This window comes from Wallemia ichthyophaga, assembly GCF_000400465.1.
Source record: "Wallemia ichthyophaga EXF-994 unplaced genomic scaffold scaffold25, whole genome shotgun sequence".
Taxonomy (NCBI): domain Eukaryota; kingdom Fungi; phylum Basidiomycota; class Wallemiomycetes; order Wallemiales; family Wallemiaceae; genus Wallemia; species Wallemia ichthyophaga.
Window position 1 is genome coordinate 1 of NW_008806298.1, and position 19487 is coordinate 19487.

General features: G+C 49.1%; 9 protein-coding genes and 1 non-coding gene across 10 annotated transcripts; 7 read left to right on the forward strand and 3 right to left on the reverse strand.

Annotated features, from left to right (window-relative positions):
- Window positions 1-108: 108 nt before the first annotated feature.
- Window positions 109-189, forward strand: J056_004919. The gene has a single exon. It is a non-coding gene; the product is annotated as a tRNA-Ile (tRNA).
- A 450-nt stretch (window positions 190-639) lies between these two features.
- On the reverse strand, window positions 640-2452 carry J056_002715 (uncharacterized protein; the record flags this gene model as incomplete). Its single annotated transcript, XM_009271980.1, has 3 exons — window positions 640-2056; window positions 2108-2225; window positions 2269-2452. The coding sequence occupies 3 exons, from the start codon at window positions 2450-2452 to the stop codon at window positions 640-642; spliced, it is 1719 nt and encodes a 572-aa protein (XP_009270255.1).
- Window positions 2453-2703: 251 nt separating this feature from the next.
- On the forward strand, window positions 2704-3516 carry J056_002716 (uncharacterized protein; the record flags this gene model as incomplete). Its single annotated transcript, XM_009271981.1, has 1 exon — window positions 2704-3516. The coding sequence occupies one exon, from the start codon at window positions 2704-2706 to the stop codon at window positions 3514-3516; it is 813 nt and encodes a 270-aa protein (XP_009270256.1).
- A 22-nt stretch (window positions 3517-3538) lies between these two features.
- Window positions 3539-4180, reverse strand: J056_002717 (Glutamine amidotransferase subunit PdxT; the record flags this gene model as incomplete). The annotated part of the gene is made up of 1 exon (XM_009271982.1): window positions 3539-4180. One exon carries the CDS (start codon window positions 4178-4180, stop codon window positions 3539-3541), a length of 642 nt encoding a protein of 213 aa, XP_009270257.1.
- Window positions 4181-4359: 179 nt separating this feature from the next.
- On the forward strand, window positions 4360-5319 carry J056_002718 (cAMP-dependent protein kinase regulatory subunit; the record flags this gene model as incomplete). The annotated part of the gene is made up of 1 exon (XM_009271983.1): window positions 4360-5319. One exon carries the CDS (start codon window positions 4360-4362, stop codon window positions 5317-5319), a length of 960 nt encoding a protein of 319 aa, XP_009270258.1.
- A 194-nt stretch (window positions 5320-5513) lies between these two features.
- On the forward strand, window positions 5514-7239 carry J056_002719 (Set1 complex component ash2; the record flags this gene model as incomplete). Its single annotated transcript, XM_009271984.1, has 2 exons — window positions 5514-5591; window positions 5650-7239. 2 exons carry the CDS (start codon window positions 5514-5516, stop codon window positions 7237-7239), a joined length of 1668 nt encoding a protein of 555 aa, XP_009270259.1.
- A 145-nt stretch (window positions 7240-7384) lies between these two features.
- J056_002720 (uncharacterized protein) lies at window positions 7385-8860 on the forward strand (the record flags this gene model as incomplete). The annotated part of the gene is made up of 1 exon (XM_009271985.1): window positions 7385-8860. One exon carries the CDS (start codon window positions 7385-7387, stop codon window positions 8858-8860), a length of 1476 nt encoding a protein of 491 aa, XP_009270260.1.
- A 134-nt stretch (window positions 8861-8994) lies between these two features.
- On the reverse strand, window positions 8995-11776 carry J056_002721 (2-deoxyglucose-6-phosphate phosphatase 2; the record flags this gene model as incomplete). Its single annotated transcript, XM_009271986.1, has 9 exons — window positions 8995-9728; window positions 9781-9856; window positions 9906-10022; window positions 10073-10101; window positions 10151-10505; window positions 10607-11470; window positions 11530-11621; window positions 11674-11698; window positions 11747-11776. The coding sequence occupies 9 exons, from the start codon at window positions 11774-11776 to the stop codon at window positions 8995-8997; spliced, it is 2322 nt and encodes a 773-aa protein (XP_009270261.1).
- A 482-nt stretch (window positions 11777-12258) lies between these two features.
- On the forward strand, window positions 12259-17935 carry J056_002722 (Transcription elongation factor SPT6; the record flags this gene model as incomplete). The annotated part of the gene is made up of 8 exons (XM_009271987.1): window positions 12259-12457; window positions 12507-13030; window positions 13077-15269; window positions 15320-17105; window positions 17205-17251; window positions 17298-17384; window positions 17431-17487; window positions 17546-17935. The coding sequence occupies 8 exons, from the start codon at window positions 12259-12261 to the stop codon at window positions 17933-17935; spliced, it is 5283 nt and encodes a 1760-aa protein (XP_009270262.1).
- A 362-nt stretch (window positions 17936-18297) lies between these two features.
- Window positions 18298-19444, forward strand: J056_002723 (Ammonia transport outward protein 2; the record flags this gene model as incomplete). Its single annotated transcript, XM_009271988.1, has 8 exons — window positions 18298-18363; window positions 18411-18464; window positions 18514-18563; window positions 18702-18793; window positions 18842-18911; window positions 18963-19072; window positions 19137-19253; window positions 19302-19444. The coding sequence occupies 8 exons, from the start codon at window positions 18298-18300 to the stop codon at window positions 19442-19444; spliced, it is 702 nt and encodes a 233-aa protein (XP_009270263.1).
- Window positions 19445-19487: the final 43 nt, after the last annotated feature.

Sequence of the window (19487 nt, forward strand, 5' to 3'; positions counted from 1 at the left end):
TCAATTACGCTGAACCACCGGTAAAATTGATCCGGTGCTCGCCTCGGGTAATATGATTACCCGAGCCAGATGGCACATTATTTCCAACTATTTAAGCCTATGGCAGCAGGTCTCTTAACTCAGTTGGTTAGAGTGTGGAGCTAATATTAGATCACTCCAAAGTCGCAGGTTCGAGCCCTGCAGGGACCAATTCTTTTTGACTCCATTTTCGAATCAACCATTATTTTTGTGCGTTGACATGATTTTTCATTTCCAAGAAAACATTATTGCCAATTTTATGCATTCGAAACAACACAGTGTTCGCAGATAAGCAAGAAAGGCGTAGAATATGATATACAAGTAATTAAATTGTAGAGTAGTGGGTAGAGATAGTATTCGGATGTGTGTTGTATTTGGTTGTATTCGATAGTACTTAGTATCCAGTACTCGTTGTAGTCGGTTCTGATTGATTTTACATTGTTGATAAGAAGGGATCCAAAAAGGAGGCTTGAAAGTAAGTGATGGAATTAACCGTGTGAGTGTGATTGAATAGATTTTATTAAGCGGAGCAATAAGCAGTGAGCAGTGAGCAGAGAATAATTAATGCAGTGAGTTAGATGAGTGCTAAGACGATGCTGTGTGAGGTGTAAATTATGGTGTTTAGACGGGCTGATCGTGAGAGTGAGATTGAGCATGAGTATGAGTAAGTCTATCATGCTGATGTACATTCGCCTCATCAACACCGTCAACGCCCTCATCGTCATCCTCACCACCCGCCTCACTAGCATCGAAGAGGAGTCCCTTGTTAGAACCAGTCGATTCACGCGCCGACCAGCTCTTGACAACCATAGTGAGAGCAACGCAGAAGATGCATAAGGCCGTCAAGCTAATGACGAGATTGAGGAGGAACATGAGATGAGCAAAACCTCTACGATAAGCGGCGAAAGTAAACTGTTCGATAGAGAACATGAAGGCAATACCGCCAGCGGAGAGGAAGAAAGAAGCCAGTAGTTCCGTGACAGGTTTAGTAGGCCTCTCCGATGTGATAGGGGAGAGGTAAGTGAGAGCGTAAGTAGAGCATCTGCAGAGAGCAAACAGAGCGAGGAAGTTGCCGAAAAGGGCGTGTTGACTAACAGCGAAAGCGTACTCCTGGTGATGGGACGCCATAGCGAATCCAGTAATACCAATAGCTAACGCAGGGAATGGATTGGGGTTGGGCTGGTCGGGACGATAGCTGCCGAAGAGGCGTCTAACACTCCTCAGCTCTATCAATAGACCTAGTCCACCAACGAAGAAAAACATCACCGCTATAGACGCATGTTGCACTTGCTTCATCGACCATGGATCACCCGCTTTCGCACCGAATCGCTCCATGAACGTGTTCGTGCAGCCGTATGTGAAAATGACTAGACATTCCACGAACTCTGCACTGACACAGCGCGCTTTCCAGTTGCGTAGGCTGCGGCGAGGAGTGAGATTCCATGCCCATCCAATGTCGGCATAAGCGCCGCAGTAGCGTCCGAAAGTGAGTAGACCATATCCGAAGAAAATACCGCCTTTAATGAGGTGGGCGAGACAGCCATTGAGATAAGTGGCGTGGCAAATACCGCTGTAGCTGACAACACCGGTGGTTACACCAGCGAAACCCAAGGGGAAGGTAGTGCGGTCGAGGGTGAGTTTGAGGTAGTGTGCAATAGCTAAGCCACGCTCCTTCCAGGAAAGTTTAAGGGAAGAATAGTTGAGCTTTGCGAGGTGCTCTGGCTGGTCGTCATTGAGGGTCATTTCAGATCTGCGCGAGTCGGACGAAGCGGGAGAGTCAGCTTCGTCGTCGTAGTCGTGGAGGTGGGTAGTTTCGTAGAGAGGAATATTGTCATTTTCGGCTTGTGAGTGGTTTGAAGGGGGAGCGCGGTCAACATCCTCTAAAACGTTAACTTTAAAAGAGTTTAAGGATTTGTAGTTGGTGGATTTGTACCACGTCCAAGCTTTTTGAAGGAAACGGAAGCTGTCATATCCGGAGAGAGCGGCAATGAGGAATAGAGTGAACCAGCCAAGTTTACCGTGTGCGGAGTGAGAATATCTGTTCGTACGAGAGATTAGTAAATTGGATGACGTCAGGAGATTGGCTTACAAATCGGGCGTAAGTTTTTTGTAGATGGTGGAGAAGGCGGTGGAAGTGGAGATGGTAATGAGAAAGAGTAGATTGACTAAGCCGTATAGGCTGCTGTGAGATGCCTTCAAAGCGAGGGCTACTCGAGTTAGTTGGAGTGGATATAAAACTCAGGAACCCACCGAAAGGAAGCAAAATGGCAAAAGAGAAGGTCATACCAATAGCGTGCATAATCATCCAAGCGGGTTTAGACGAGTTATCAGATTCATAGTCGTATTCATAGAAGCTCATTGAATCAGCGCCGTGTTTGATCAGTATTTCTGTCTCGTTGAGGGATTCCATGGTCATAGTCATGGGCATAGTCATGGGCATATTATTGGTGTGATTGGCTGTGTGTTCTGCGTGTTCTGCATGTTCTGCGTGTTCTGTTGTGAGGTTTGAACTGATATTGCTATTTGATGGGCTATCAAGCTGAGCCGTAGTAACACCCGCTAAAGCAGATAAAATCGATAAAGATGATAAGATAAATTTAAATTTCATCTCCTCGTCGTTATGAAGATCCCCAATAAATGGAGCGCGCGAGATTTGAATTGGGCGCCGAGTTTTTAAATTGTATCATGATCACTGACAGGGAATTGGCAGATATTTTGACAGCGGAGGGTTTGGCGGGAAGGGGTGGTAGTGGCAGTGGCAGTGGGAGCACACATCCACCGCCTATCAATCAACGCTTTCTTCTTAACACGCTTAGATCAGTCGATGATCACAATAAGGGCGTGACTGGGAGTGGGAGTGGGAGCGGCAGTGCCAGTACCAGTGTCAGTACTAACACAAACACCAATAATATTCCCGGGGCCACCTCTCCAAATCACTCAGACCAACGCACACCCGACAGTAGATCATTCGCTGACTTCCAAAAGAAGAAGCGCAGGAGAGTGGATGATAAGCCATCTAAAAATTCTAGAAAAACCTCGAGAGAAACCACGACTATACCCTCGAAAATGGATAAATACTTTGAACACGACTATGATCCAGCCATTGATTTCACTCCTCCGGAAGACGCAAATGAAATGGATTTTGACGCATGGAATACCATGCTTGATACTATCGATCTGCGTAATAAACGGAGGCGGCAGCGTGAGGCTGAGCTCTGGGAGGAGGAGAAGCATCGTCAACGTCATCGCAGTAATCAGCAGCTAGGCAGGGAGAAGGCTAAAGTGGCTAAATTACTTGGACCAGATGCAGAGAAGGAGTACAAATCGCGTAAAAGGGAGGAGAAGAGGATAAGGAAGGAGCAAACGCGTGAGAGTATAAAGTTACAAGCAATAAATAGTGTGGGTAGCTATAATGAGGATAATAAATCAGATGACTTGTTCAATATGGAATATTCAAAGAAGGGATCAACTAGAGCATGGGATGTTGGTAAGGAATAGTTAGTTATATAGTTATATACATCTATATCTTATTCACAATTTCCTCTACAAAATATACATGTAATCTATAATCGCGAGTTAGTTCTGGGTGGAAAGTTGTGCACATCTTATTGGCTTGGCGCAGAGCAACAACGTGACCTTGTGGAGCAACAGAATGGTCTACTGGGTTTGAAGGGAGCGAGGCTAGCTCTATAATATTTTTATTATCTGAATATGAGTGTAGAATGGGTGCTCTGATGAAAATACCATTTACAGGGCCACCATTGATGCAATTGAAAGGGATGTCTTCCTGGAATGACTCCAATTGACAACCATATTGATTTCTATTTACTATCATATCCATTCCACCGAATAACTCCTGACCGCCTTTCTTTGTTTGACTGGCTTCCTTAGCGAGTAGAATCATACCAGCGCAAGTACCCCAGACAGCTGTGTTTGGGTTACTGCAGAATTCCCTTAAAGCGCCTAATAAACCGGATCTACTCGCCACCAAGGACATTGTAGTTGATTCACCACCTGGGATAATCAAACCGCAACAGCTGCGTAGCTCTTCAATGGATCTAACTTGAATAATATTATAATTTGAAATAGACTTGAGTATGTTACAGTGTTCTTCAAATGCACCTTGAAGTGCCAGTACTCCAATTGTGCTCCTTATTGACATTGTTGATTCTATTCATTCATCATGGGTGAGTTATTCTGTTGATAGATTTTAATTTTAATTTCCTAAATCTACATCTTACAGCCAACCAATTATTTCAAAATACACAGCCATTTGGTGATGGATTTACTTCACACGGCGCCGATTCCACTCAAGCAGAGGAAAGAGATAGCGTCGGTGAGATGCACACCCAACCCAGTGATCCCGCTATTCAAATTAACAGGAGAACCTCCGTCTCCGCTGAATCCATTCAGCCTAACAAGAATCCTGTTAATCCTCCCAAATCTCACATCCCCAAATCACCAGATCAGAAAGCCAGGCTACAGAAAGCTCTTGCAAAGAATTTCCTATTTAAAAATCTCCACGACGAGCAGTACGATGACGTACTCAACGCCATGAAAGAGGTACCCGTTCCGCATGGCAAGTGGATTATCGAGCAAGGCGACGACGGCGACTATTTCTACGTCGTCGAGAAGGGTGCCTTTTCTGCGTACATCCGCGAAAAAGTGGATTCTGAGAAAGTTGAGCAGCGTCAGGGTGACGTCACACCTCCTCAATCCTGTCCAGATGGCTACTTGCTAAAGAAAGTGCTTGACTATGGTCCAGGTGGTAGTTTCGGTGAGTTGGCCCTAATGTACAATGCACCACGCGCCGCTTCCATCCTCGCCACCTCCCCATCAACGCTATGGGCTGTCGACAGGCTCACCTTCCGCTCGATCCTTCTCAACCACACCTTTTCCAAGCGCAAACTGTATGATGCCTTCCTCGCCGAAGTTGGTCTCTTGCAATCGTTGCAACCCGCCGAACGCAGCAAGATCGCAGATGCACTTGAATCTCGCTCTTACGCACCTTCTCAACATGTTATCACACAGGGAGAACAAGGCGACGAGTTTTTCTTCATCGAAAATGGTGAAGCGGATATTATCAAGAGCGGTGTTAAAGTTGGTGCTTATCGTAAGGGTGACTACTTCGGTGAACTCGCCCTCCTTAATTCTGCTCCGAGGGCGGCGACCGTTGTAGCAAGTGAGTCACAGTCTACGGATGACGGTAGACTTAAGGTGGCTGCTCTCGACGAACCCGCCTTCACCAGATTGCTGGGCCCTGTCAGAGATATCATGGCGAGACATGCTGAGACTTACTGAGTGTGCACACATACACACCCGCACACTCACTCTCACGACCGATAACGCGATTACATAACGAGATAACAAGGGAAGAAAACAAGAAGAAGCCTGTAGTAGTCACATAGTCATTTACTTATATAATTACATAGTCAAGCTCATTTTATATTCCATTTCACTCCCCACCTTGTTCTTCTCTCTTGCACAATACACAAATGACGCACAATCTCAGCGCACACATGCACGATACAGGTGGGGGGTTTTACACGAGTGTAGATCTGCCTATGTTCCGCGTGAGTGAGCTTGGATTCTCGCAGCCGCCTACACACCACTCACACCAACCCATACCAGCTCGGATTCAGATACTATGCATGCGAAGCGTATCCAGAGAAGCCATCAGCGTTCCGCACTATCCCATACGCGGCGACAAATGTGGCCTTCTCGATGCAAGATCGCTCACCACACGTAGAGTTTAGCCGCGATCGCAGGAGTGTCCGTGCGAACACGGGTTACCGGTCCATACGCACGCCCGAGCCTATGCGACAGGGTACGTATTATTACGAGGTGCGCGTTGACCGCGGAGGCGAAGAGGTGGTGGTGGACAGTGGCAGTGGGCGTGATCGTGACGACGGCGGTAATGGCAGTAGGAGTGCTGCTACACCCACAAACGCCTCTGCAGAACCGCCAAACGCCCACGTGCGCATTGGCGTCAGTCGCAGACAAGCAGAGTCGGGCGCACCGGTCGGATACGATGGCTACAGTTATGGATGGCGCGACGCGAATGGACACAAGGTGCATCTCAGTCGCTCCCAGCGCTGCGCAGAAGGGTTCAAGACGGGTGATGTGGTCGGAGTGTTGGTGCATTTGCCACAGAAAGGCGACTCACATGCCAACACCAGCATCAGCATCAACAGATCGCGTATACCGATCAAATACAAAGACAATCTCTGGTTCGAGCTGCCTGAGTATGCGCAGAGCAAGGAGATGGAGCTGCTAATGGAGTTCGGCAGCGAGGAGGAAATACAGCTCCCGGTGGACCAGGGCGGAGGTAGTAATAGTAAGATGGGCAAACGGCCACCGAAAGGCATCAAAATACCCCGCATCCCTGGCTCGTTTATAGAATTCTACAAGAACGGTAAAAAGGCACATACACACCCAGCCTTCACGGATCTACTTGATTACACTCCCACACCGACACCTGCACCGCGTGAGCAGGCGAAGAAGAGGGGGAAGGACGCACCCGCACCTCAGCTCAAGCACGATATGGACTACGACGACGGTACATGCGGGTATTATCCGATGGTGAGTCTATTCGGCGGTGGACAGGCAACACTCAATCCCGGTCCTAATTTTGTTTGTCCGCCAGACACAGCGCATAGATATACCCCCCTCGCTGCGCGTTTCGAGGAATTCTGGTATGATGAAATGCGAACGCTAGACGACGCGGCGTGCGCGAATGCCCCCGTTTACTCACATCTCGACCAATACCAGCCACAACCTCAGCCCCAGATTCAGCCTCAGGCTAGTCCCCACACACTCCCGCAACCCAAGTCCGTCGACGACCCTCCGGCCAACCCCCTTCCAGGCGCGACCGACGCGACACAGAGCCTCAACCAGCAAGTGCACAGTGAGGTGGATGCGTCGCAGATTGAGACGCAGTTACAGTTGCAATTGCAGACACAGACGAAGGAGCATGTCGCACAAAACCACCTACAACCCAACTCACAGCCAAACTCAAATATACACGAACAGCGCACATTAAACGCCCTTCCACCACCACCGCAACCACCCACCCAGCTCTTTCACCCCACCTTCGACATACCGTATCCCATCGAAATACCAGATGCGCCGGATGTTCAGATGCACGACGAGCACATGGAATCTGACTCGGATTATGAGACTAACGGTAGCGCTGGGCGCAGGCAGCGCAGGGGTCACTGAGGAGTGTAATTTCTATTATTTTTTTATGGTTTTATTTTTATGTTGAGTCACTATCTACCACGCGACAACGCGACGCGGCCAGAAACGCGAAAGACGAAACTCGAAACGCGCTTCAAACTCGACGACGAGGAGAAGAAAAGTGAAAATGTATTCAGCGCGCGCGGAAAGCAGCAGCTACAAAGACAGCAAAGACGGCAAAGACTACAAAGAAAAGGAGAACTATCTGCCTACGCCAGAACCGAGCAGCGATGCAGGAGTGTATGGGGAGGGAAGTGCGTACGTGCCTGCGCCGGTGCACAAACCAGCACTCAAACCCATGCTTAAGAGAGGAATCCCGTGTATGGGCACAGCTGTCGGTGGCTTGAATGGTTTGGATGGTCTCGCACAGGTCGCTGGACTCGCTACACCTCCACCATCCTCGCCTGTGTCTGTGCACGCCGACATACAAAAGCAGGAGCAGGAGCACACTTACTCGGATTTTACCTCTATCGACAGCGACAGCGCCAGCGCGGAGAAGCAACGCGACGACAACGACGAACTGCTGACACGCGCCACACCAACCAAACCAACACAGCCACCTCAACCAGAAACACACATCCACGCGTCGCCCACACGCACAACGGTGATTGGACGCGGACGGCAAGACTGGCAGAAGGCGCAAGGGTGGCATGCGCATCTGCAGCAGACGGACGGCCGTGCGCGCCACTACGTGTTTCCATCCACACATGGCCACGTGAGCCGGGTACATTTGTGCGTGTCGCCGGACGCGCCGCACAACAGCTACACGGTGCACGTACTCGGGCGCAACGGGGTGACTGTCAACGGGCGACACATAGCCCGTGGTGCCAGACTGCGGATGGCGCATAGACGCGGAGGCGTCACTGTTAGCTGTCTTGTGCCGCACCGACTCGCTGCGAGGCCGCGGTACAAACTCGTCGCTAGGTCGCAGACACCCGCTGTCGATGTCGCCCTCGGACACACTCGCTTTGCCTTTCATTGGAATGACCTCATTCAGCCTAAATCTGTCCTTAGCGATTGCGTCAGTGATGAGAGCGAGAGTGAGGAGTGCGACGCGGACGGCGCCCGCGCAGGGCCTGCCACACCTACTAAGCGCAAGAGGGGCGGCAAGCAGGAAAAAAATGTGGTGAATAGTGTAGATGGTGCAGATGGTGTAGACAAATTAAACACGGCGACACACACAGAACACCCAAACACTCACAGTCACAACCACACTCACACACTTCAACACCTCGGCTTGGTCGCGCAGACACTCGCACTCAACGTGCCCACATCGCTCACACCCGTCACGGATATCGTCGGCTGCCTCCTCGCAAACAACCCCTCGCTGAAAGATGGTAGGGCGCATTGGGAGGAGATGGTCGAGCGCACACTCCTAGACGCTCCAGGCGAGATGTTTGGCTGCGTCGAACGCTCCGGTCGCGACGCCGCTAATAGACCCCTCCCTAACCTCTACTACTACCAGCCTGCAAATGACCCCGACAGAGTGCGCGCTCAGTCTCTCGCCCCTCTCACTCGCGTACCCCGCCTCGCTTCGCGCGCTTCACAAGCTAAATCTATCTTCTGGAAACCTGTCTCTGTGCGTCCGAAGAAAAAGTGGTAACTTTGTTATTTGTAGTTTGATTGATTGCTGATGCATGTATACATATATCTAGAACATGTCGTATGAAAAGTGTAAAGTATAAAATGTAAAATGTAAAGCTCAAGTATAAAGTATTAGTGAAACAGTAAAAGCTTTCAAATATGCTTATACGACAGTGCAGGGTCTTGACAATCAAGATTGATGGTAATATTCGACGTCGTCAGTTCACTAATGGGCGGAAGGTGATCACTAGAGTCGAACTTGTAAGCCACATCGACGCCCTCCTCTTGTTTCTTATTACGGTAGTGTCGTCTAAGCACCTCCTTTGTGAAAGTGCCGAAAGTCTCTTCAGGTGTTCCAATCTGTTCCCACACATCAGGCTGCATGAACACTGCGAAAGTCTCTCTGCTAACGTCGCCGACGGCATCTCCAAGTCTGACCTGACCGGGACCGCCACCGCGAACGCAATGTGGGGTAGCGTGCAGCTTACCTCCAGTGAGCAACTCGAGTGCTTCTCCAGTCTGAAATGCTAATGCGTTCTCCGGTATCGTCACCTTCACCACGTTGTTAGCCCGGTTACGAATGTAGAGCCCGGATCGCTCGTGAGGGTTTGCGATAGGCGTGTGCTTGTCGCCCTCCTCGAACATGTACATGGCGCTGACGAGGCCCGTTATCAGCGAGTGGTCGAGGTGCCAGCCGCACCAGCTGTCCTGGTCGTCGTCGTTCTCGTCCCCGTCGCCTGATGGCGGCGGCGGGTAGTAGTGCAGCAGGCGCGCTTTATGCGCGGATGAACGCGCTAGCATGCCCTCGAGTATGTCTGTCTTGTTGGTCTGGATTTGTAGCTGGGGAGAGACGAATGACTCGCATGCTCTGGTGAGCAGTAGTCCCACTGTAATCAGTGAGCTTCTTGGTGCGACTGTTAGTAGTGAATTAGTGCCCACCTTCGACCACAAACGATCCAAGCTTCTTGAATGATTGCTGAAAACCGTTTACTTCTGCATCCTCATCTTCGTTGGGCTGATGAGCAGCGTTAGTAGAATTGTATAGCTGCTTATTGGTAGCCCACCCATATATTACCCTTGTAGTACTCTGGATGCCTCCTCTGTATCGTTGGATCGACCTGCGGACGGTCGAGGAGGGGATTACCGTAGTAGCTACCTTTGAGAGTATCTGGCATGCCATTCTGGTTGTGTATCAGAATATGCCATTAGGACATACACAGTCTCCACCCACCATATACTCCTTGGCTCTCGACCAGCCGACTTGTGCGGTGTAAGTGGTGCACTGCACTGCGCCATACAACACACTCACAGCTAAATGAGCTCTCTTCATCGGCGTAGCGCTCCTTCTTCTCCTCAGCCATCCTGGCGAACTTGTTGGACAACTCGAGTAGCTCTTTACGCAGCCCATCAAACTCAGCGGGTAGATCAGTAATTATGATAATACCCAGACAAGACGGATCTGGCCCAAATGCTGCCTTGATACACGCCAGCAAACTGACCGTCGTTATTGGGCTGAGTAGCGCGTTGAATGGGATTGACACCGGATTGGCGTGCACCGGCTCGGATGAGGCGTGAGGCGGATGCGATAGCACGGGCTTTGTATTCGTCTGTGAAAATCTACGTTTAATATTGCTGTCTTTAATTTTGGTGATGAGAGTGATCAACTGAGGATGCAGAGCAAGCAGGCGTATTAAATCAGTATTGTTTATTAATCAATGCATTACAATGCCTGTTATTTTTACTTGTCCTCCTCCTTCAATCCAACATCCGTGCGGGCGTCTGACTTGGAGTCTGTAACGATACGTGATGGATCGATGGTGAACTTCAATCTACCATCTGCGAGCTGCTCTGCTCTGACTGCTTCGAGGTTATGCACAAGATGCTGAGCACCTGCGTCCTTGATTTGGTGTTCTTCGTGTGAGGTGCACACAGCGAGTGTGATTGCACCAGAAGCAACACCCGCTTTAATACCTGAAGGAGAATCCTCGACAACTAAGCACTTGTTGCAGTCGTAACCCAAACATTCAGCCGCTAAGAGGAATGGATCTGGGTGTGGTTTACCATTCTTCAAGCGTGGATCTTCAGCAGTGATGGTTACTTCTGGAGCAACAATACCTGCTCTCTCCATAGCACCGTATGCATAAACGCGTGCTCCAGAAGTAGCCACTGCGTAACGACCTTTAGGAAGACTGTCGATGAGTGCTCTTACACCAGGCAGGATCCTAACACCCATATCTGGTCCAAGGTCTTCATCCTCCTCATCTTCCACTGCCTCATCATCGACGGCGCTGTTGTTTTTGTCGAGTGAGAGCGGCTCAAGCTGTTTAGCGAGCTGACCGGAGCTGACTCTGCCTTCTTTACCCTGTGAGGTTGAATCCTTGCGTGTTTTGTCGATTGGAGTAAATGATCCAAACAGCTGGGCTTGTGATGGTCGTCTCGATGACGCAGACGATGACGCACGTCTAGACGAAGATTGTGAAGATGAGCGACTGTCACGACGCTTCTTGTACTGGTCGGCGTGGTTGAGGATGCTCTGCTCGAATTTCTCTACTTCCCCGTCGAGCTGCTCGTCTTTAATTTGGGGCTTCCAGTCTTTGAGGTTGTCTGAAGCTCTGCGTCCGTGAGTGGCCTGTATTAGTAGTGTTATTTCCGATTCCCTTTTTATTCAAATTCCGAAGAAAAACGTACCTCGATGACGGACTTGCGCGGTTGACCAATCTCATCGGCCACGGCACCCCAGGCGGCTTCAACGGCTGCGATAGAGTTTACAAGAGTACCGTCTGTGGTGGAATTAGAAGGTCGTGATTGGCTGAAGCTGCTATCCCAACTAACCCATATCGAATAGAACGGCATCGACCTGATTGATAGTGAGATATATGCGGCATTGAGGGAATATAATACTCACGATGAATTCAGCTGGTGCAGTTGATGACATTTCTGGGTTTATAACTTTTGTAGTTGGCGGTAAGTTGAAAAGATGTTAAGTAAGAAACATCGAATCGAATCCATGTGGAGTGAGATAGATGACGATACTTGTGAGGATATAGCGTGTGGGCGTGAGTGGGGCGCGTATATTGGGATTGACGCTGTATTTCTCCATGTCCCGTGCATCGTTTAAATTAATACGCTTGGCTGCGTAGATCTGCGTGACAATCCCTGGTCGTCATATCAGATCCTGAGGCTTGAAATCACTTGATCGCGTGTGTGGCCAGATCGAAGCTATCAGATGGCCAGCTGATTGGCTACAACTGCAAGTCCCGTCAAGATGCTTAAGATTTGGCGGAGGTGGCTGAGAGGAGCAGAACAAGATATACAAGAACCCCTCAACGCCTACGACAATCTCCTTTAATCTGGAATTCCACTCATCTCTCATCATTTCCCATCTCCATCGCCCATCTCTCCTTCAACTCAACTACCATGAGCGCTCGATCAGACGAAGAAGGCGAGGCTATACCAATGCACGGCGACAGGGACAGCTCTGAGGAGGAGGAGGACAACTCAGACGCCGAGAGGGAAGTTAGAGAAGGTTTCATTGAAGACGAGATGAACGACGACAGCGCAGAAGCTGGCGTGGATAGCGCCGAGAAGAAGAAGAAGAAGAAAAAGAAAAAGAAGCGTGCGTTGGGCTTATTGTGTGCTAGCAATTACTTATTCCCTCCATTCAGTCCGTAGAGCTTCAGAATTGCACGATGAGGAAGTCGATGAGGACGATTTGGACCTCATAGCTGAGAATACTGGTAGATCTAGGCGCAAGGATACCTCACAGCTACGTAGATTGCATCGCAGGAAAGGTGATGACACGGACGATGAAGATCTAGACGCTCAACATGACGACGATCCTAAAGCTAAAAGCAATCGCAATAAGGGCGTCAGTGACCTCATTAATATGTTTAACGAAGATCCAAGCAGCAAGCAGCACGACGATGACGATGACGACCTTGGCAATTTCATTGAAGAGGATGAGGAGGAGAACAGGGGCACCTCTGGCGCTACTGGGGACCGTAGAAAGAAGAAGAAGCAGAAGGCTCGCAAAAACCAGGGCAAAATCTCTGAACAGGCTGGTGTTGATCAAGAGACTATGGATGAGGTCTTTGAGGTCTTTGGTGATGGCACTGAGTATGCCTGGGCTATGGAAGTCGACGAAGACGAAGAATATGATGAAGCCAAGGCTGATACTAAAATGGCTGATGTACGTGACCTTTTTTTCACTCACACACCGGCTAACCAGACTACAGGTCTTTGAGCCTTCGGAAATTAAAGCTCGTCTTATGACAGAAGAGGATGAGGTTATACGGTATACTGACCTGCCAGAGCGTATGCAGCTCCTCACACCTAGTATTTACACCTCCAACGTTATCAGAGATCACTTTGCCACCAACCACGAATACATCCATCGTCTTCCAAGCAAAGACAAAGCGGCTGCGTGGATAGCTCCAAGACTTTCTGAAGCATCGCAGAAGATGTTCTTGGATATCGTAGGTCCCCACTACAGTTTGCAAGATGAATTCCTTCGCGCTGTGACAGTCGCAGTCGAGAACATCCAAAGCGGTATGGAGGTACCGTTCATCCATATCCACAGACGTGATCTTGTCTCTCACTTTGATCCCGCAAAACCATCTGTCCCTCTCGCACCTGACGAGCTCCGTCATGAATATCCAGCGGGAACAAGTGCAGTGTGGCGCAACAAGCACCAAATGAGCTTGCTGTCGAGGTCTGATCTCTGGAGAATTTACGATCTTTATCGCAAGTTCGTTTCTTTGCATATGCGTTTATCAGGTTTGGTGGAGCTAGCAGAGAAGGCTAATATCGTAGACACTTACCTCAGTAACACACTGATTTTGGCCGCGGAAAATGAGATTGAAGTCACTAACGACTTACACGAATGGCTGTTGGGAATGTTTCCTCGCGAGATCAAGATATTACAGGATGAGCAGAGATCGGTTTCTGAACGTCAATTTAAGAGACCTACAAAATCTTCCCCTTATGACCGCGCTAAGGGTATGCCATCAGCTGAGCTGATCAAGAGAGTCGTGCCTAGCGTTGCGGAGATTGTACATAATCTACAATCTCCAACAGGCAAGATATTTACTCCAGACACACCAGCACTGGGACAACTCGAGTTAGCTGAGACTTTTTCCACTGGAACGATCAGTCCTCAGATGTTGCTGTCAATGGCGAAACTGATTCTTGTTACAGACCTAGGTCGTGACCCACTAATCAAAAAGCACGTCAGAGATAGACTCACGAGTGAGGGTGTAGTGTCTGTACACCCGACTGAGAAAGGTTTGAATAAGGTAGACGACCAGCATCCATACAACCATTTCCTCTATTTAAAGAACAAGCCAATAGACAAGCTATCACAGGACTCGACGCAATTCTTGTCAATCTTGGAAGCTGAGAAAGAGGACTTTGTGACTGTATCAATGGGCTTCCATTTAGATGTACAAGAGGGAATCATTGAAAAGATTTACGAGGCTAGCAAGGGCGAGGATATTGGAGAGGCGTCAGACAGCTGGAATGGCTTTATCAGAGATGCAGTATCAGAAGCATTCGAATCTACACTACTCGATAGTGCGCGCAAGTACGTTCGCGAATGGTTGCGTGAAAAGCAGGAGGATTACCTTGCTCAACGCGTAACAGATCGTCTATCACAGCGCATAGAAGTTGCAGCCTACACTCCCAAAGATTATGAAAAGGGTCAGACGCCATCGGTGCTCTCTGTCTCAGCTGGACAAGGTGATCCTCGCAAAGATGCAATCTTGCTCGTTTACCTCGATGAGAATGGTCGTATGAGGGAGCAACAAAAGATAGATAACCTCGTTGAAGACTCACCGATGGAAGCATTTGCTGATATCATGACACGACGTAAACCACAGACTGTCGTAGTCGGCGGTATGGGTACACAGACCCACGGTCTCTTTCAACGTGTGAACGAACTCGTCAAGGCGCAGACTGGTGAGGAAATACCGCAGCAGTCAGCTGTCGATGAATGGAATATGCCGACTGGAGATGTCGATCCAAATGCAGGTCCTCAGTACGACCCAGAAAGTGGCACACCTGTGATATTGGTACATGACGATGTCGCTAGAATCTTCCAGCACTCCAAACGCGCTGAGGTGGAATTCGGACAACTGCCAATCACTGGAAGGTACTGTGTTGGTTTAGCTAGATATGTCCAGAGCCCACTAAATGAGTTTGCGGCGTTAGGAGAGGATATCACGGCTATTTCTATAGATCCTGATCAGAGGTTGCTATCCAAGGTGAAATTTTTACACGCTATTGAGAAGGCTATCGTTAATACGGTCAATTACATTGGGGTGGATATTAACACTGCCGTGCGCGATAATCATTATCAGCACCTCTTGCCGTTTGTGGCAGGATTGGGACCACGTAAAGCTCAGGCTTTAGTGAGAAGAATAGCAGCTAGGGTGGGTTTCGCAGGCCTTTAAAAAGATACTTTGCTAACCGGATTATACAGGGAGGTTACATAATCAATCGCTCTGAACTTGCACACCCAGATCTCATGTATCTGAAAGAGTTCACCAACGCAGTAGCTTTCTTGAAGATAACTCAGGAGTTCGATTATAAACATGGTGATGAAACGCCTGACACGCTCGATCAGACACGTATCCACCCTGAAGATTACGAACTTGCACGCAAGATGGCATCTGATGCGCTTGAATTAGATGAAGAAGATTTGGTGGGTGAGGCAGAATCGGCGGTCGTCTCCCAGTTGATGAAAGATTCAAGCAATGAGAGCAAGCTAGATGAGTTGAATTTGGATGACTATGCACTCAACTTGCTTCAATTTCGTCACGATTACAAACGGTCTACACTGAATCTCATCCGTAACGAACTACTCAATCCATTTGGTGACGATAGATTTGACTTCAAGCTACCTGAGAGCACTGAAATCTTCACTGCTTTCACTGGTGAAACTGACCAGACGTTGTCACCGGGTACGGTCGTTCCGGCTGTTGTCAAAGCAACTAAACCACAGTTTGCGTACTTTAGACTGGATTCTGGTGTCGATGCCTTTGTTAGCTCTGTTTATGCTACTGATGAGGGTGACATTGATAGACGTATGGATAGTATCTTCCCGCGTGGCACTACTGTGCAAGGCATGGTTCTCAATATAGACTATAACACTTTCCAGGTAGAGTTGTCTACGCGTCCGCAAGATCTGGCAATGGCGCCTGAATACCGCAAAATTGTTGCACAAGATGACTACTATGATGTTGCTCGCTCGCTCGAAGATCGTGAAAACATGTCGAACCGCAAGCAGAATAAGGCGAACAGAGCGCCAAGGGTAGTTGATCATCCTAACTTCCACAACTACTCAGCTGAACAGGCTGAGATGGTGCTAGAGAATAGCTCAGTAGGGGATGTGATAATCCGACCAAGTTCTAAAGGACCGGACCATCTTGTCGTGACGTGGAAAGTGGATGAGGATCTATACCAGCACATTGACGTTTTGGAGATTGACAAGGCAAACGAGTGGACGCTTGGACGTCTGCTACGTATTGGTAATGCGACATATACCGATCTTGACGAAATGTTAGTCATGCATGTGCAGCCAATGGTGCGCAAAGTAGAAGAGTTGGTTAACCACGACAAATACCATGGTCCAACGGAAGATGATATGGCGAAACATCTCATCGACTTTGTGAAAGCCAATGTAAATCGCAGTAACTACGCCTTCTGTTTGGACAGGAAGGAAGCAGGATCTTTTGTGTTAGGATTCATCGCTAACGCCACCTCCAAACTGAACAAGTGGAGTGTACAAGTGACGCCTGGGATGTATGTACTGAATGGTGCACATCTACCCACTGTAGCCGATCTATGCCGCGCTTTCAAACTACAGTATATGGATATACTCAAGAATCCACGTAGCAAGCTTGCGAATGGGGGTAAAACGCCGCTGCCGACAGCGGGTGCACACACGCCAGGACTTGGCGCACGCACACCTGGTCGCGGAGGTGCGTGGGGCGGTACACCAGCTGGTGGCAGAGCATCAGTGTGGGGTGGTGGCGGTGGTGGTAGTAGGACACCAGCTGCTTATGGCAGCCGCAATCCTGCACCTACACCTGCAGGTGATACTTGGGGCAACGCAGATAGTGGCTCGTCGTGGAATGCACCAGCTGATACTGGCAATAGCTGGGGCGTGACTAAAGATGAAGATGGCTGGGGTGGTGGTGGTGGCGCTCATGGTGGCTGGAACGCTGGAGAAGCCCAGGATAGCTGGGGTGGCGGTGGAGCTCAGGGTAGTTGGACGTGAAGCACACCACATCACGTTTGCGGAATCAGCGAGATAGAGAAGGTTTAAATTGCTTGTAAATGTAACTTATATTCTATTTTTCCAGTTATAAAAAGTATTTCGTGTGTGTCTTACGAAATCGTCGCCATGGTGGTGAGTCGGCGCTGGAGAAAGAGACATTGTGCTCAGGCAGCGGTAGAAATTAGAACTGCAGGTGCTTATCGAGGGAGAGAATGTTTCTGGGGTGCAGCCAGCAGATTTTGCAGAGCACCAGTTCTGGCTAGAGGTGGGTGGAGCAGGCGAGCGAGACGGAGAGGGCTGAAAAGCGGCAGATAAAATGCACAATGTGCCACGAGGTGCATCCAAAGAACATGGCAATTATTCCTTCAGTGGGTTGAGCGGGAATGGTCGGTGCTTGGAGTCAGACGCAGCTAACAAGGCTGGCAGGAGGAAGAGCAGCTGCCGAACACAAAAGAAGGCAACACGGCCAACTTGATATTCAAGTGCTCGTTCTGCGGCAAGACGTCGCACGCCAAAGTGGAAAACAAACGCAGCGAAGCAGTCAGCAGCGAGGACATAGACAACCACCGCTACAGGACGTGGCTCGTGCTTGAGTGCAGGAACATGGAACCAATAGGGTTCGAAGCGAGGTATGAATCATCGGGAGAATTAATTAAGCAGAGCAGGGAAGCTAACGGAGTACTTAGGGATGACAGCTACACGTGTTGCAGCGCACTGAGCGATGCCAAGTTCGCGGAGGTCACGCTCGACGGTGAGTGGAGTGACTACGACGAAAAGGTGGGTGTCACGCATCCGGATGTCAAAGCTAAGCGGTGAAAAGTCGGGCGAATCAGTTTCTATTGAGGGATACAAGGCTCGATTTGTAAAAGTCAAGTAGATTTCAAGTGTTTATGAATACGTCTGACATGCCTGACACATATGCGTGGCCAATGCGTGCATGAACCGAGAAAACGGGGTAGGCGGTCTGAATCCGCGCCGAGTATGCAACTGCAATACGATAGTACTCGCATGTATTTTTTATTTGCAATAAATCCCGCTGGCGTGAAGAAGCTAAAACACAGGTCACGTTTCACACTAAATTAATAATTCTGGAGAGTCCCGGCGTTGTCAGTGATGATCGACCAGGTTCTCAGACTTGCTTATTAATACGAATCCAAGCTTCTTAAAACGCAACAACCATGTCCACAGCAGAGAAAGGTGCCGCCAACGACCAAGGCTTCGTCAACGGCGACAATAGCGCCAATGTGCGTGTGACTACAGCCGTGTAACACAAGCTGACAGCGCTACACAGGCCAACGTATCAAGATTCATAACCCCAGGTGGTCACCCTGCGGATAGCTCTCAGGTGCGTGTTCCCAGGTGTCTTCTCCAGCGCGTGCTCACTCCAATCACAGCCTGCGTTCCCTATTTTCCACAGAAAGATTGCTAATCCTTCTCCACTCGGGTGTGTATTTCCTGGGAGCTGAATCGGTGGTGCTGGATGTCTGACTTTCCCGTACAGACTGACGGCTTTCGCGACGACCACCTTTATGCTTTCGTAGGTAAATGTGTGGTGTTGCTTGCCCATCTTACACCGCAACAGACTCTACAACATCCAAACGAGAGGCATCAGTGCACCAAACGTCGTTGTCGGCCCAGCGCTCTTCTACGGTGGACTGTGTCAGCTTCTTGCAGGTGAGTGAGAGTGATAGTTTGCACTAATACTGCTCACAGTATCTCTAGGAATGTGGGAGTTCACCACAGGTAACACATTCGCTGCAACTGCCTTCTCTACTTATGGTGGATTCTGGTTGTGAGTGGGGTGATCTAGAGTGTCCTATCAGCTTATAAGACCTTGTTACAGATCTTACGGCGTTATTTACATCCCATGGTTTGGAATCGAAGCTGCATACGAGGGAGCACCGGATGAGTTAGCTTCAGCGCTCGGTATCTACCTAATTGGATGGTTTATCGGTGAGTGAAGCATGAGAGCAGTCAAAAACACCCATGCAAACCCTCTAACGACGCAAATATTCAGTCACGTTCATGTTCTTGGTCGCCTCGCAGAGATCATCACTCGCGCTCTCTGGTGTCTTCTTCTTCCTGATGATTACCTTTATCTTGCTTGCGGCGGGTGAATTTACTGGATCAGTTGGTGAGTTTATTATGATTTGCTTCTATCTCGCTAAATAATGCTCTTTAGGCACCACAAAAGCGGGTGGTGTTTTGGGAGCAATAACCGCATTCAATGCTTATTATGTAGCAATGGCTGGACTGCTCACTCCTGACTCAAGTTACTTCACACTTCCTACTCTTTCTTTGGACTTTCCTAACAAGAAGAAGTAATTGGTCGCTATAAGATGTCTCGTGCAACTATTTGAGATAATCA